General features: G+C 44.1%; 1 protein-coding gene across 1 annotated transcript in view; it reads right to left on the minus strand.

The window, feature by feature from the left end:
* The window catches only part of LOC121270748 (zinc finger protein DZIP1L-like), a 148,794-nt gene that overhangs the window by 114,298 nt on the left and 17,291 nt on the right, over positions 1 to 17,205 (minus strand). Inside the window, exons 3-6 of the mRNA XM_041176138.1 lie at positions 14,271 to 14,355; positions 13,389 to 13,513; positions 9,353 to 9,514; positions 4,361 to 4,471 (exon numbers count right to left, since the gene is read on the minus strand). Of these exons, the coding sequence (XP_041032072.1) occupies positions 4,361 to 4,471; positions 9,353 to 9,514; positions 13,389 to 13,513; positions 14,271 to 14,355 (483 nt within the window). The remainder of the gene's footprint in view (positions 1 to 4,360; positions 4,472 to 9,352; positions 9,515 to 13,388; positions 13,514 to 14,270; positions 14,356 to 17,205) is intronic.

The following is a 17,205-nucleotide window of genomic DNA, read 5'->3' on the forward strand; positions in this document are numbered from 1 at the left end:
GGAAGTTGCTTTCTAAGAAGCCTTGGTGAGTTTCTGCAGTGCATCTTGTAGATGGTACACACTGCTGCTACTGTGCACTGTGGTGGAGGGAATGAATGCTGAAGGCAGTGGATGGGGTGCCAGTCAAGTTGGCTGCTTTGTCCCAGATGGTGTCAAGCTTCTTGATTGTTGCTGCAAATGCACTCATCCAGGCAAGTAGAGAGTATTCCATCACACTCCTGATTTCTGTTTTGTAGATGGTGAAATGACACAGGAGACTTGAGAAATGAGGCCACTTACTGCATAATTCCCAGTCTCTGACCTGCAGTGTTTACATGGTTAGTCCAGTTCAGTTTCTAGTCAATAGTAACTCCAGGATGTTGATAGTAGGGGATTCAGTGATGGTAATGTCACTGACTGTCAAAGGGAGGCGGCTAGATTCTCTCATGTGGAGCTGATCATTGCCTGGCACATGTGTGGCATGAATATTACTTGCCACCTATCAGCCCAAACCCAAATGTTGTCCAAGTCTTGCTGCATGCAGGCATGGACTGCTTCATGACATGAAGAGCCACAAATAGATCTGAACACAGCAATCATCTGCCACTGTTGTAGCTGTATTGGAACAGCTTGGCTAGGGGCACGGCTAGTTCTGGAGCACAAATCTTCAGTACTACTGCCGGGATGTTGTTGAGCCCTATAGCCTTCATTGTATCCAGTGCCTTCGATCATTTCCTGATATCATGTTGAGTGAATCAAATTGGATGAAGAATGGCCTCTGAAATAGTGAGCTCATAGGAGGAGGCTAAGGTGGATCATCCACTCAGCATTTCTGGTTGAAGATGGTTGCAAATGCTTCAGCCTGGTCTTTTGCACTCATAGAAATATAGAAACATTTACAACTCAGGAGGATATTCAGCCCATCATGTCATGAGCTCGGCTCCGCCATCATTAAGGATGGGAATGTTCGTGGCGCTTTCTCCTCCTGTTAGGTAATTAATTGTTCGCCAACATTTACAACCAGATGTGAAAGGATTAGCTTGCAAATATGAAGTGGAAGCACACCCAATATGGAAGCCACAAATCAATCCATTGAAAGGCAACAGAGCAACAGACTATCATGTCAATTGGCCAGCAAAGCATGTGAAACAAGTGCAAGGTGAGTTGCTCTAATTAATATTCAGGGCACCAGGCTTGCCGTGCCCAGCTCAGCACTCTGGATGATAAGTCTCTGACCCTGGCCTGACCTGCCATCTGTAGATTATGAAGCTGGTGTCTACTTTCCAAATGGCAGCCACATTGCACCTTGAAATAAGGACCTCTTGCATGCTTGTTGAATCAGGCTAACCTATTGGTGTGACACAAAGGGGCAAGAGTGCCCTGGAAGGATGCAGGGAGTTTAACGACACCCACTGGAGGAACTGCCATCTGCAAGTCAGCCTCCCTCATAATGACAAAGACAACAAAGACATGCTAAGAACTATCTGGACAGATAGACCCAGGTCGTCGGTTAAGGACGAATCACGTGGGGTGTAGATGGCACGGCAGCTTACAAATACTTGGGAATTTTCTCCAGCCAAATGCATCCCTCTGAGAATCAGGCATGCTCCATACCTGACTGTAAAATCAAGGTGGCCACCACTCCCAAAGCTATGTCCCATAAGCAGAGCTCCCTCCAAAAGTCCCACCTTATATAATTCTTCAGGTAACTGTGGAGCAGGATCCAGCATCAGACAGGCCAGAATGGGAACAGCCAAGAGATACGCTGGGACTTTCTCACTGTGACTCAGAGGACAGTGAGTATCAAAGGGACCTTGGGGTAGAACTTAAACAGAAGTTCACCCAATCATCTGTTATGATGTCAGTGGAAACCCCTGAGAAATGATACAAATGTACATTTACCCTAATCTACCGGGGTTTTTGGTGATCCCCTGCTGAGAAAATGGTGGCCATCAGGAGAACCCCAGCATTAGTTCCAGGTGACTATTTTGTTACCCTTCCCTTCCAACCGTTCTTGCGTGGTTACAGTACTATTTGCATCGGTGAGCCTGTCATACCTCACCCAAGTGATCATTGCTTATGTGTGAGCCTAGACAACGAGTGTTGCACGTCATTCCACCTTGGATGACAGGGGGAGGGTGAAATCACATCTTGGTAGAAGGGATAAAGAGGCCACCCCCGTCTTGGGAAATGAGGGTTTAAAAGGAGAAGGTGCGTCAAGGGATCTACAAGTACAGGTTCAGAAATAATTAAAGGCAACAACATAGGTTAGCAAGGCCATAGAATTCCAAATAAGGCACTGGAGCTAATTTCTGCTGGAATAGAATTCAAAAGCAGAAAAGTTATGTTAAACTTATACAAAACCTTGGTTAAACCATAATTCAAAAAGGATATAGAGGCACTGCAGAAGTTGCAAAAATGATTTACAAGCATGATTCCAGAACTGAGAGGTTATAACTATCAGGAAAGATTGAACAGGTTAAGGTTTTTTTCTCTAGAAAAGGTTGATGGTGACCTTTCACGATCGTTAAAACCATGAAGCAGTTTGATAGTTGTTACGATCCAGTTAGGGACTGTTAATCTGAACACCTCGTTTTAACCATTTGAACTATGCCACAAGATTTCAAGCTTTTTAAACAAAACACAAACTTTATTGTGTATAGAAGAAATTAAACAAAGCAAACATGATTGAGTTAACACGATAGCTTATATCCACATATGCTATGCACTCAGGTTTACTTCTTACTTTCTCCAAGAATTCTCTTACAAAATGCTCCAATTTTAAAGTTATTTACTTCTTTAGCAACCACCCATAAGTGTGCCACAGTTCTCTGGAGAATTCTCCTCAGCTCCAGTTAATTTTCTCAGCTCCAGATACTCTCCGATGCAAAACTTTCATTTACCATCTCTTGACTGTGGATGCCTCAGTCGCTTGTTCTGGTTACCTTCTCAAATCCTGCTAAATACATCTGCTTGTTACTTTCTTTTTCACAAGGCTCTGTGGAGGATCACTCCCACTAGTTTCAAATTAGTAAATCTTCCAGCTTCTGTTCTCTCTCAAAATACAAACTGGGATTAAGCCTCACCCAAATTCCACAAGGGAAATGAAGAAGTTAGTTTTTTTTATTCTGTTTACAGTGCAGGTCAATCAAATTATCATTTACTTCAGCTATCTCCTATTGAGCTGCAAACCACACAAGGTCCAAACCGCAATTGACTCTTTCAGCAAACACCCCGATAAATTGAAACCAGAGAATCTCTCTAAGCTCCACCCACCTCCACAACAGCGTAGCCTGCTCTGAGATGTCTTCAAACTGACCTTTACATTAATTCTCCCTCACTTAAAATTTATTCTTTGATCTGATGAAGTAAATGGACCTTACAATCTTACAGGGTTCAAGGAATATTTTAGGCTAATCGCTCTGGACTGCCCTTCTTATAAGTTTTGCAGAAATCACATCTCTAGCTCTTTAGCTAAGTAAGCCCACCTCCTGTTTTATAGCTCTATCTCTTCTATTCTAACTTTACTAAACAATCCTTTTGAATTGCCATTTCTGGAGGTGTTCTGGCAATCTCTAACACCCAGCATTTTAATTACCTTATCTTTAATCTTCCCAGGGCTAAAAATTACTTCAAAAATATTGACATGAACATGAACTAGATACATGACATAGGGTAGAGGTAGAGAAGATGTTTCCACTTGTGGTCAAGACCAAAACTAGGCAATAAACATAAGGTTGTCACCAACAAATCCAGTATGCAGATAATGGCTGGAGCATGAAAAACTGCTACTGGATAGAGCGGTTGAGGTAAATAACATAGCTGCACTTAAGGGAAAACTAGATAAACAAATGTGTGAGAAAGGAATAGAATGGTTTGATAAAGAAGGGGTGAAACAGGCCGGTGTGGAGCACAAACACCAGCATGGCCCAGATGGACCGAATGGCCGCTTTGTGTGCTCTAACTCCTATGGAATTCTGTGGCCAAGCCAGGATGTGAAGATAGATGAATATTCAGGAGTTTTATCTGATTAACAATGCTCCAGAATCCCCAAAGGTAAAGAATTTTCACTTGGGAGATAAAATGGGTGAGGTACAGAACATGAAGGAACAGAATGCATGAAGGAGCATAAACCACGAAGAATTCATGATGGTTCGTGGAGAGGCCATATGAACATGGGCTGGGTTGAAAAAGGTATGGGCCAATGCATTTTCCTCAATTCATGATTTTTCAGATCCTCCAATAAAAATTCCCCTCTTTTCCCAGCCCCCAGGAACTGCACTGTGAAGGCTTGTTGTATTTGAAAGCAAATACTGCACACCTCAACCCTTCAGGGATGCTGCATCCCCCATAGCGAGTGTTTCAAAGTTTATTCACCTACCAGTTTATCAAATCTTTCCTTCCAGTTTCTCAGTTCTTCCGTATGATCCTCAGCATGAAAGGTTTCCACATTTGACATAATTGGAGTTCCAACTTGAATCTCCTGCAGTTTCTAACAGGAAAAAAGTCCAACTTTTAACATTTCTAGATAACCAATAGGTAGCTACCCTTATGAGCTATAACCATTCCATGACTTGATGAAGCAATGATACAAAAGCAGAATATTGCGAATACTGGAAATCTAAAATGAAACCAGAAACTACTGGAAATACTCAGCAGGTCTGGCAGCGTCTCTGGAGAGAGAAACAGAATGAACGTTTCAGGTCTGCAACCTTTCAAAAAAAACTGGAAAAAGTTAGAGATGTAACAGGTTTAAAACAATTATAGTGATAATGGAAGGAGGAAGGGGGGAGCAAAAGAACTAAAGGGAAGGTAAGTGTTAGGTTGGAAAACAGGACCTGTTTTGTTACTTTTAACATTTCAGATATAAAAGTGACTGAGAAAGACTTTAGGAGCATTGGGTTTAAGTGGGCAGGCAATTATTCATGTGCCACTGGTATGATGATGGTGCAAGACAAGTAAAAGAGTAAAAGATGTGTCTAGAGAAGGTGTAAATGGGAAAAAGCAATATCATTCAAAAACAAAAAGAAAAATAGAAGCAGCGATTAGAGTCTGAAATTGTTGAACTCAATGTTGAATCGAAAAAGCTGTAAAGTGCCTACTCAGAAGATGAGGTGCTGCTCCTCAAGCTTCAATTAAGCTTTGTTGGAACCTTTGCTAATTAAGAACTGGGATCACATATGCAGAGAGGCCATGCCCCTTTAAGGGACTGTTAATTTGTTTAATTAGTTCATTTGTTTTATTGGTATACAAATGGTCATTTGGTAATACAAAACTTGAGTATAACTGAAAAAAAAGGAGACATTTGTTTCTCAGAGCTTTTCCTCTTGCACTCATCAGGACAATTTGCAAGAAAATGCCACGTCAGGGGAAACAACATATTTATACTGTATGAAAAGAGAGTGCTGATTGGTTGGCAAGTGGACTCTGATTGGTAGAGGCGTTGCCATGGAGAAGGTACCAGGTGATTGTGTCTGAGTGAACTGCCAAGCATTGTTTGAAATTTAAATCAGGCAGCTTGATTCTGATTGGTCAAGATATTGCCCCAGGGAATGAACCAGCGTATGGCTGTCACTTATTTTGTTGAGCTGAAACAGGCACAATGTTCTTTCTGTCTGCAAAGAACAGTGCCTTGTGAATTAATATAAGTTGCTTCCAGATACATGGAATAGAGGATTACGATGGCTCACGGACTTCTGGGCCACCTGTATTTTCTGCAGCCTCGAGGAGTCTGTGTTCCATGTGTGCATAGGATGTGTGAGGTTGCAGCCCCTGTTCCATGATTTGAGGGGGCTGTTCCTCAAGTTTTCTTTGCACTTCAGCCCCATGTTTCTGATCATTGGCCACTGTGTGCAGAGGGTGATGGGCAGAGCAGAGCACCTCCTTGTTAGCCTGCTCCTGGACCTGTCCAAAGTGGCCATTAACAGGTCCAGGCAGCAGGCGGTTGAGGGGGTATTGAGCTGACTGTCTCCCTCACTTCAGTGGTTACGTCCACATCCTGGTGAGGGAGTGTAGGTGTCCACCAGTACGCTTGAGGCTTTCCGCAACCGATTGGTGCGACAGAGGTTGGAGTGCATCATCAGCCCCCAAAATGCTATTTTGATTTAATCTGTTCCTTTAAAGTTTTGTTTTTGTTACAGTGCCCTTTTTAAGGGGCAGTTCATCAGTTAATTTGTTTATTAGTTAATTAGTTTTATTGGTATACTCAAAAAACATAATATAACAGAGTCATAGGCTCTCCATGAGGGAGTCCTCCCTTTGTCCAGAGAGGTTTGGCATGGAGGGTGTTGCACGTATCAACAACAGTGTGGGAAACAAAGCCTCGGCTGAGGAAATAGAAAGACATATCAGAAGTGCTGATGTGGAGATATGTATCAGAAAAGATGCAACAGAGGTACGAACATACAAACATAAGAACCAGGAGCAGGAGTAGGCCATTCAGCTCCTCAAATCTGGTCCACCATTTAATAAGATTATGGCTGAACTGTTAGTACCTGAAATTTGCATCCCACCTACCGCCAAAAGCCCATCACCCCCTTGCTTACCAAGAATCTATCCACTTCTGCCTTAAAAATATTCAAAGACTCCGCTTCCACCACCTTTTCAGGAAGAGAGTTCCAAAAACTCTCAGCCCTCTGGGTGAAAAAATCTCGACTTATCTCTGTTTTAAATGGGAAACCCCTTATTTTTAAACAGTGACCCCCCCAGTTCCTCTTTCACAAGAGGAAACATCCTCTCCACATCTACCCTGCCAAGACTCCTCAAGACTTTATATGTTTCAATCAAGTCATCTCTTCCTCTTCTAAACTCCAGCAGATACAAGCATAGTCTGTCCAACCTTCCCTCATAAGACAGCCCACCCATTCCAGGTATTAGTCTGGTAAACCTTCTCTGAACTGCTTCCAACTCATTTACATCCTTCCTTAAATAAGGTGACCAATACTGTACACAGTACTCTAAATGTGGTCTCACTAGTGTCTTGCACAACTGAAGCATAACCTTCCTATTTTTGTAAGCAATTCCCCTTATAATAAATGATAACATTCTATTAGCTTTCCTAATTACTTGCTGTACTTGCATACTAGCCTTTTGTGATTCATGCACTAGGATACCCAGATCCCTCTGCACCTCAGAACTCTGCAATCTCTCACCATTTAGATAATATGCTTCTCTTTTACTCTTCCTGACAAAATGGATAATTTCACATTTTCCCACATTATACTTCATCTGCCATATCTTTCCCACTCAATTAACCTATCTATATCTGTTTGTAGCTTCCTTATGTCCCCTTCACAACTTACTATCTTTGTGTCATCAGCACATTTGGCAACCATCCTATCCATCACTTCATCCAAGTCATTTATATAAATTGTAAACAGTTGAGGTCCCAGCACTGATCTCTGTGGCACGCCACAAAGTACATCTTGCGAACCTGAACAAGACCTATTTATGCCTACTCTCTGCCTCCTGTCACCTAACCAAACTTCTATCCATGCCAATGTGTTACCCCCTAAACCATGAGCTCCTATTTTGTGCAATAACCTTTGATGTGGCACTTTATCTGGAATGCTTTGTGGAAATCTAAGTACAGTATATCTACCGGTTCCCCTTTATCTACAGCACACATTACTTCCTCAAAGAACTCCAATAATTTGGTTAAACACGATTTCCCTTTCACAAAACCATGTTGACTCTGCCTGATGACCTTGAGCTTATCTGAATGCCCTGCTATAACTTCTTTAATAATAGCTTCTAACATTTTCCCATGACAGATATTAAAGCTAACTGGCCTATAGTTTCCTGCTTTCTGTCTCCCTCCCTTTTTTAATAATGGCGTTACATATGCTACCTTCCAATTTAATGGGGCCTTCCCCGAATCTAGGGAGTTTTGGAAAATTAAGACCAATGCATCAACTATCTCACTAAAACCCTAGAATGAAGCCCATCAGGACCCGGGCTCTTGTCAGCTCACAGCTCCAACAATTTACTCAATACCACTTCTCTGGTGATTGTAATTTTCCTGACTTATAGCTGCTTCTGGGATGTTACTTGTCTCCTCTACAGTGAAAACTGATGCAAGATACCTATTTAATTCATCTGCCATCTCCTTGTTTTCCATCATCAATTCTCCAGACTCATTTTCTATCGGACCAACGCTCACTTTGTTAACTCGGTTCTTTTAAAAATATTTATAAAAACTCACAACCTGGTTATATATTTCTGGCTAACTTTCTCTCATACTCTAATTTTTCCCTCCCTTTTAGTCTTTTAGTCATTCTTTGCTGCTCTTCATATTCTGTTCAATTTTCTGGCCTTCCACCTACCTTTGCACAATTATATGCTTTCTCTTTAAGTCTGATACTATCTTTAACCTTTCTAGTTAACCACGGATGGTATGTCTTTCCCTTGGACTTTTTCTTACTTGTTGGAAAGTATCATTCTATGCATTCTGAGATATCCCCTTAAATGTAAGAAACTGCATCTCTATTGACCTATCCCTTAACCTAATTTGCCAATTCATTGTCACCAGGTCAGCTTTCATGCCCTCATAATTGCCCTTACTTAAGTTTAAAAACTTAGTCTCAGATCCACTCCTCTCTCCTTCAAACAGAATGTAAAATTCAATCATATTATGGTCGCTGCTACCTTGGGGCACCTTCATCATGAGATCATTAATTGCTCCCACCTCACTGCACCATACCAGGTCTCAGACAGCCTACTCTCTGGTTGGTTCCAGGTGCAAAAACTGGAGGAATGGAATGGCGTCCTTACAGGAGTCAGAGTGTGAGGGAATCTGGTCGAGCCGGCTGTGAATGCCAGATTGACATGGATAAATGAATACATCACAAATGGACAGAGTAAGTGTATATATCATCGCTTGGGTAAAGAGTGTTTGTGTTGTTAGATGCCGCAATAAATCCACTGGTCGCTGGTCAGAGCAGTTAAAAACGGCGCTCTAATGATCACAAAAAACACGTCATTGAACAACACGATGAGCATATCTCTCAAAAGCTGACTGTTTCCAAGTGCTCAGCTATTAAATCTTTTATAATGGTCTCTAAAATTTTACCCACTACTGACTGGTCTATAATTCCTTGTTGCTCTCTACCTCTCTTTCTAACGAGGAGTAGAATAGATGCATTTAAGAGGAAGCTAGATACAAGCATGAGGGAGAAAGGAATAAGAAAAATGCTGATGGGGTGGGGGGAGGCTCATGCAGATCACAAACACCGGCATGGACAAGTTGGGCTGAATAACCTTTTGCAGCCCACACAGTTCTCGGTACCCAAAATCCTAATGGCAACACCCCATCCAACACATTTGTTACATTAAATTAAACCAAGTGAATCAATTAAAAATATATTTCACTCACCGCTTCAATAGACTGGTTCTTCACTGCAATATCCTGGAACTCCGTTAGAAGTTGCTGTCTCAGGCGCTCCATTTCTTGAAAGAACTTTTTCCTTTCTTCCTCCTTCCAGTTCTCAAACTCCTTCCTTACCTCTTCCTCTCTCCTGCGAGAATTTTCCAATTCCTGATTGAGACGAACAGCAAGTTTCAGCAGATCAGTGTCAAACAGTTTTACTCATACAAAGTCAATGGTAAGGCCTCCGATGCAGGTGGTAATGACCCCTAGGGAGTCAGGAGTCAGCTCGCTGTCCAACCTCAGAGTGCATGGCACGTGCTGAGGGCAGAACAACAGAAACTTCTGTTGAATAATTGGCAGTGTCACCAGGATCTTCCACTATTCCAGTGCCAACACAGACCGAGACTGCAGCCCACCTAGCACTAGGTACAATCCAAAAGCACCTGCCCAGCACTGGGCACAGAACAACTATGCAGCCCACCCAGCACTGGGCACAGACCGACACTGCGGCCCACCCAGCACTGGGCACAGACCGACACTGCAGCACACCCAGCACTGGGCACAGACCGACACTGCAGCACACCCAGCACTGGGCACAGACCGACACTGCGGCACAACCAGCACTGGGCACAGACCGACACTGCAGCACACCCAGCACTGGGCACAGACCGACACTGCGGCCCACCCAGCACTGGGCACAGACCGACACTGCGGCCCACCCAGCACTGGGCACAGACCGACACTGCGGCCCACCCAGCACTGGGCACAGACCGACACTGCGGCCCACCCAGCACTGGGCACAGACCGACACTGCGGCCCACCCAACACTGGGTACAGACCGACACTGCAGCCCACCCAGCACTGGGCACAGACCGACAATGCAGCCCACGCAACACTGGGTACAGAACAACACTGCGGCCCACCCAGCACTGGGCACAGACCGACACTGCGGCACACCCAGCACTGGGCACAGACCGACACTGCGGCCCACCCAGCACTGGGCACAGACCGACACTGCGGCCCACCCAGCACTGGGCACAGACCGACAGTGCAGCCCACCCAGCACTGGGCACAGACCGACACTGCGGCCCACCCAGCACTGGGCACAGACCGACAGTGCAGCCAACGCAGCACTGGGCACAGACCGACAGTGCAGCCCACCCAGCACTGGGCACAGAACAACACTGCAGCCCACCCAGCACTGGGTACAGACTGTCAGCACCCACACAACTCTGGCACAGACCAGCAATATCACCCAGCAGCACCCTGTCAGCAGTGGGCACAGAATCATAACACCCGCCTAGCACATCAACAGAATCTTCAGTCTCAAATATCTGTCTAGTGAAGAGCTGCTACGGGTAAATCTTGGGAATTTAACAGGCTCTGGGAAAAGCTGGTGAGCCTTCTTCACCACCACCCCCGACCAATCCGCTAGACCAATATCATCATTTTACACACTCCATTCAAATGTTCTTTCTTTCCCTTCCTATGCTGCTTTGAAATTCCATGTTCACCAGCACCTTGCATTCCATCGACTATATGGCACCAGCCCCAGACCTCGCTCAGATTTTCCAGTCTTTCTGTTTCATTTCCTGGACCTGGTGGTGGTCCCATGGCGGCCCCCATTTCAATATGCCCTCCTCACATATTTGCCCTCTCCACTCCAAAGTTCCTGGAGCCCTGTGCCCGGGCAGGTTGGGGGTTTTGTTGGTTGCTTATGGATTACCCATCCCCACACTGTCAGAAAATGTAACGGACACGGGGAATCAGGTCTGCTAATTAGCAATTGTGTCATCACCAACTTCATTTACGATGATGCAAACCAATTAATAGTTGTTGCCAAATGGCCATAAGCCTGATGCTGTTCTAATGAAGTCAACAGAGGTGGATGTCGATCAGTGTGGTTAACAGGCGACCAACAGGATTCCGTCTTGTTCTGTGCCCCGTCCATGTTCAATTTCACCAGCACAAAGTCCAGGTGAGAGTTGTAGCCTCCAATTCTTCCTTCAGTTATCCCCATGTTATGTGGGGTTGCCACAATGCTGGTTGATCACCTTGATGTCAGCCATCATTTTATTTTTGAATTTGGCGAGTGGTTTTAACACCAGCCTTCCTGCCGCTAACCCTCCCCATTCATCCAGGGCTGGAAACCATAACATGGCCGACCAGGGGTCTCTCCCACTCTTAGCGTCTACCACTGGATTATCGGAAAGATTTGAAGGTTGACAGTCAACCCGTTTGGCCACATTATGTCCGTGGCCATCAAGTCCTCGAGTGGGGCTTGAACCCGGAGCCTCTGGTACCTCTTGACAGGGGTACTAGCGCTGCACCGCATGTGACACCTGTACCCCCACTTTGCTCAAATTTTGAACTCATATACAGTGACAATTCACAAATGAACAAATAAAACAAAGGAGAAGTGAGTGGATACATTTCTAATACAAAACCACTAATCTTCAGTGACTAATCAAGAAAATGTATCAGTAATAGAAAGGAAAATTAAATTAATTCAGTCAAATCAAGTTGTTCCGAAAGATCTGCATCTGATATTTTGACCAGCTTCTGCTTGGTGAGTACAAGTTACATACTCCATAGTATCACCTATTAAGCTCTCAGCATTCACTATGCTCCAGAGGCCTCTGTCCAGTTCTCAACCATTCATTTTTCTCAAATGTCAAATAGTCGACAACTATATTGCTTACAGATCCCCCTCGGAGATCAAAACCTTCAAGTACTTACCACCCTCATTTTATTTTTATTTATTCTTTCATAGGATGTGGGTGTCGCTGCAAAAAAGCCAGCATTTGTTACCCATCCCTAATTGCCCTTGAACTGAGTGCCTTTCTAGGGCATTTCAGAGGGCAGTTAATAGTCAGCCACATTGCCGTGGATCTGGAGTCACATGTAGGCCAGACCGGGTAAGGATGACAGATTTCCTTTCTTAAAGGATATTAGTGAACCAGATGGGTTTTTATAACAATCGACAATGGTCATTTTTTAATTCCAGATTTTTATTGAATTCAAATTACACCATCTGCCATGGCAGGATCCGAACCTGGGTCCCCGGAGCATTACCCTAGGTCTCTGGATTATTAGTCCAGTGGTACCATTATGCCATCGCCTCCTCACCACCCTCTCAAGGGCAACTAGGGATGGGCAATAAATGCTAGCCTAGCTAGCGAAGCCCACATCCTGCCAATGGATTTTAAAAAACTCCCAGTCACCAACACCTCAATTTGAAAATTGCTCATTCTCAAGTTCAAATCCCTCCGTGGTGCCTCTGTTCCCCATCTCCACAACCTGCTCCAGCCTGACAACTCCCAAAATCTCTATGCTTCCCCAATACTATTTGTTTGGGCGTCTCCAATTTCCATCACTCCACTACTGGCAGCCATGCCTTCAGCTGCCTAGGCAGCAAGTACTGGAATTTCCCTCCCAAAAACTTCTCCCTCCTTCCCCTTTAAGATGCTCCCAAAAAAAAACAACCACTTTGACCAATCTTATGATTACCTATCCTAATCTCTCTTTACCTGGCTCACTCTCAGGTTTTGGCTGATTTTTTTCTAACTTTCATCCAAGGGATGTGAGTGTCGCTGGCTAGGCCAGCAATTATTACCCATCCCTAACCCCCTTGTTTAGAGGGCATTTTAATAGTCAACCACATTGCTGTGGGTCTGGAGTCACATATAGGCCAGACCAGGTAAGGACGACAGCTTTCCTTCCCTAAAGGACATTAATGAACCAGATGGGTTTTTATGGTCATCATCAGACTTTTAATCCAGATTTTTACTGAACTCAAATTCCACCATCTGCCGTGGTGGGATTCGAACCCGGGTTCCCAGAGCATTACCCTGGGCCTCTGGATTACCAGTCCCTGAAGCACATTAGGATGTTTTACCAGGTTAAATGGGCTAGAAAAGTGCAATTGTCACTGTTGTTGTGAAGAGTCTTGTGTCTTTGTGTTGAGGCCTTTCTCCGCCACTCCCCCATACGCCGCCCTCACCCCACCACCCCCATCTTGATTAATTCGACAGGAGCTAACCTGGCCACGACGGAGGCTTTCAGCTTCACGTTCAATCTCCAGCTGTGATTGGCTGATCTGCAGCCGCTCCCTGAGCTCCCTGATCTCGTCCTCAATCTGCTCCGTCCGATACTGCTTCTTTCTCTCTGAAAGGAAATCAGAGCAAAGGCGAATAAATGAAGTGACGCATGACGAAAAGGAAAGCCCGCTGGCAGCCATGTTTTATCTACATCCACCCCACCAAAAACCATTTTAGACTTCATTGGTTATCACTTGATGGTAAAATACACCAAAATGGGAGACGTGGTGGTGAAGGGCCAGGTGGGAGGGCCTGGATGTTGGGGGAGGGGCAAGAGCTGGAGGCCAGGGGCAGGGAGGGAAGGGGGGAGGTCTGGAGTCGGAAGAAGGACCTGGAAGTGGCACAAAGGCTGGGCACATGCAGAGGGGTGGAGACAGGGGTGGAGGGCTGGAGGTGGGTGGGGGAAGGGCTGGAGGCCAGGGTGGGCAAGGGCTGGAGGTCAGGGTGGATGGCTGGGAGCAGTGGAAGATCCTTGGGCAAGGGTTGATTTATATGAGACTTTTGTCCCAAACTTAGGGGTTGACTCTTAATGCTCCTGTTTCGGTCAACTAAATACAATCTTGCTAACACTTCAAGAATCAATGATGAAAAATTGAGATATCTGTGTAAAGTCACACCAACAAGCTTCATCCAAGTAAACTGGTCATTGAAATAATAAGTATAAAAAAACCGCAGGTGCTGAAAATTCAAACAAGAACAGAAAATGAAGAGAGGACAGCTCCCGAAACATGCGCTGGTCTGTTGGAACTAAAGGTAATGTGCCACGTGCATCCAGCATGTTCTTGTTTTGGATCATGGTTGGAAAGTTGAGAAAGATATCTCACCATTCTCAGTAATTTCCGGATGTCGGCGCTCAACATGTCCCTGAAGGAAGGAATAGTTCAGGAACGCCTTGTCACAAAACCGGCACTGCAAGGGAAAAACAAAATTCATAGCCGAAAAATATCAAGCCACCCCAGACAAATGAAACAATCAGGATTTACAGACCAAGTCTCAGCCAATGTAATCATCAGATTAAGAGATAGTAATGGTGAAGAATGGAACATTTCCATTTCAGGTACACAGTGTGAGTGTCAAGTACCCTCAGCTCCCATACAGTAAAGCAAAGCTCTCTGCACGCTTGCCAATGAGCCACAACCTCTGAAGAGCAACCACATGGTAGCTCAATCTCGCACCAGCCCTATTGTGCAGTCCCCGACTGTGAATACCAGTTTATTGATAGGTTGAGCTGAACTAGGGGCTGTAGGCCTGTATATACTAAGGGCCGATTTTAATGGAATCAGGACGGCTGCACAGACCTTTCAAAATGGCTAGCAGGGCCTGGATGCAGAACTCCTGCCACCATTTTCAGCCGAAGCAATTTATGCTGGTAGGGGAAAGGGGACTGGGGCGTGGATCACACAGGAGCCAAACCGAATCTGTTGGGCTGTTTGAAATTAGTGCTGAGTTCATTCAGACTCCATTTTCCCTGTTCAAAGGGGCTTAACCCGCAGCACGGGAGTCACAAATCTTGAAGAAGAAAATGCTCTTGAAGAGTGGATAAGGTCTGTTTAAGTGTCACGATTTGAAGTTAATTAAATCCCCAACCCTTTAAAAAACAAAAAAACTAGGCTTCAGCTATCAGTTAGAGTTTAAAAAAAGCTGGTGCATTTTTTAACAGGCCATCTGACGTAGCTTAGGAAAAACCATTACCACCTGTTCCTGCAGTTTCAATAGACTTCGTTGTTGACATTTCTCAAGAGCTGTAATTACAGCTGAGCCCATTATGAATGCTTGACTGAGTTTCAAAAAATCCAAAACCACATCTAAGCTGGGGGTGGTAGGAGGGTGATATCAAATTTTGATTGACAGTTTTAAGAGGCAATTAAAATATTGGCTGTCTTTGATGTGGTTACTGTATAGGAATTTCTTTGTATAACAGATTAACCACTTGGAAGGATTTAGTCTTTGAATGCGTTTCATGAATGAGTTTTTATTCTTGTTTCAAATGTGTATGAATGAGAGATCTATCAGATTGTTAGAAGTTAATTTTTTTCATCACCACATGGCTCCTGTGTTCTACCCATAGTAGATATTGGGTGAGTGGCTATGGAGGTGGTATGGAGCAGGCATGTGGGGTGTGTGGTGGCATGTAGCAAGCATGGAAGGCTGTGAGGTAGCATGGCGATGGGGGGGGAGGGGGTGTATATGAGGGCTAAAAGGCCTAACAGCATTTTATAAAACCGGGCTGAAATCTCAGAGATCCAAGGCAGCCCTTCCAACCAGCCAACCTCAGCACTTGGCCACCTCCCTGGCCACCTCCAAACTGCCTCCAGAGGCAGCAGGCCCAACACAATCAAGAAACCACCACCTCCAGAGCGAAAATTGAGAGTTACAGAGCCCTTTATATCGACACAGGTCTGCCAAGTCGGGCTAATTCAAGTTACCCAACTCAACGGTGAAATTAGGCCCTAAGAGTTGGACTGAGACTGCCCAAACGCATTTTATGCAAGACCGTCATGTCAGAATTTGTGAACTGTGTATTGGTGTATTTTTAAAAAGCAGCATTGTGATTTCAAGGATTAATTTGTTTAGGAGATTTGACTCAGGTCTTCACTTCAAAAGGTCTTCCCTTTGTCACTTCTGAACCAACATAACTATTTCATACTCTTTTAACTTCTGTTACGAATCATGTTACGGAATGGATTTATATCATGCACTACTTTTATGTCAAAAATTGTGAAATTCGTGTTGGTTTATGTCCAATCAAGGTTTAATTTGGTTAATGCTTTTTTTTCAGGTCAAAAGAGAACCCTTCATCACTTGTGTATTAATATAATTAACTCATGCTGTTTGAGGTAACAAATTGCCCTTAGCGACACAAAATCTTGAATCGTATATCAATGAGCATATCCTGGCTTGAAGATTGATTGTATCAGACAAGCTCGGCACTAGCACTATTGGTTTCTGACTTACTGGTCTCACTCAGTCAGTTGACACCCAAAGGTCTTGACTAATGTCCGTTGTCAGGTAGACCAAATCAATGGACAGGACATGTCCACTGCCAATGTTAAACTGTCCTAGGAGCTGTGCCTTTAGTCCTCAGCCAGCTGCATGTCTGGTCTTCTCATATATATTTATATATACATGTTATATATAGAATATATATGTATAAAATATAGATATACGATTCCAAATGTGTGTATGTATGTGTGTGTTATACATAAATCCTGTTTATACAAGCCAGACACATGCAGACAGAGAATCTGTCACTCAGATAGATGAGAAGCTTCCCTCAGAACAAGGAAGACGAAATTCCAGTGAGATCGAAAATAGCTTACAAAACAGAAGCTGATTCAATAAAGGAACAGAAAGTCCAGCTTACATTACATTAGCTATATCTGATATCACATTTACTGACATGGGTTCATTATTGAGAACTGTTCATCAGGGGTCACATCCACTCCCATCCATGAACCCTTATTGTATCTGTGATATCAAACACAGCTACTGTAATGTAAAGCTGGGTCCTCTGCTCCTGGGCCTAATCGTAATGACTCAAATCTCACTTCACTTATTCTGAAGGAAAGCAACAAGATTTAGTATTTCCCTACACCTGGCTAGTAAAGGCAGATATCTTTTAACCTGTGTTGCAAACTAAGTTACAACTGAAGACAATATAACTCCAACAGTACTAATCTCAGGCTGTAGAGGGCTTTGGTGCAGATGCACTTTGGAGTAGGGTATCAAGGTTTGGGTCCCACACATCAGGAAACATCA

The sequence above is a fragment of the Carcharodon carcharias genome, chromosome 2, assembly GCF_017639515.1.
Source record: "Carcharodon carcharias isolate sCarCar2 chromosome 2, sCarCar2.pri, whole genome shotgun sequence".
NCBI lineage: Eukaryota > Metazoa > Chordata > Chondrichthyes > Lamniformes > Lamnidae > Carcharodon > Carcharodon carcharias.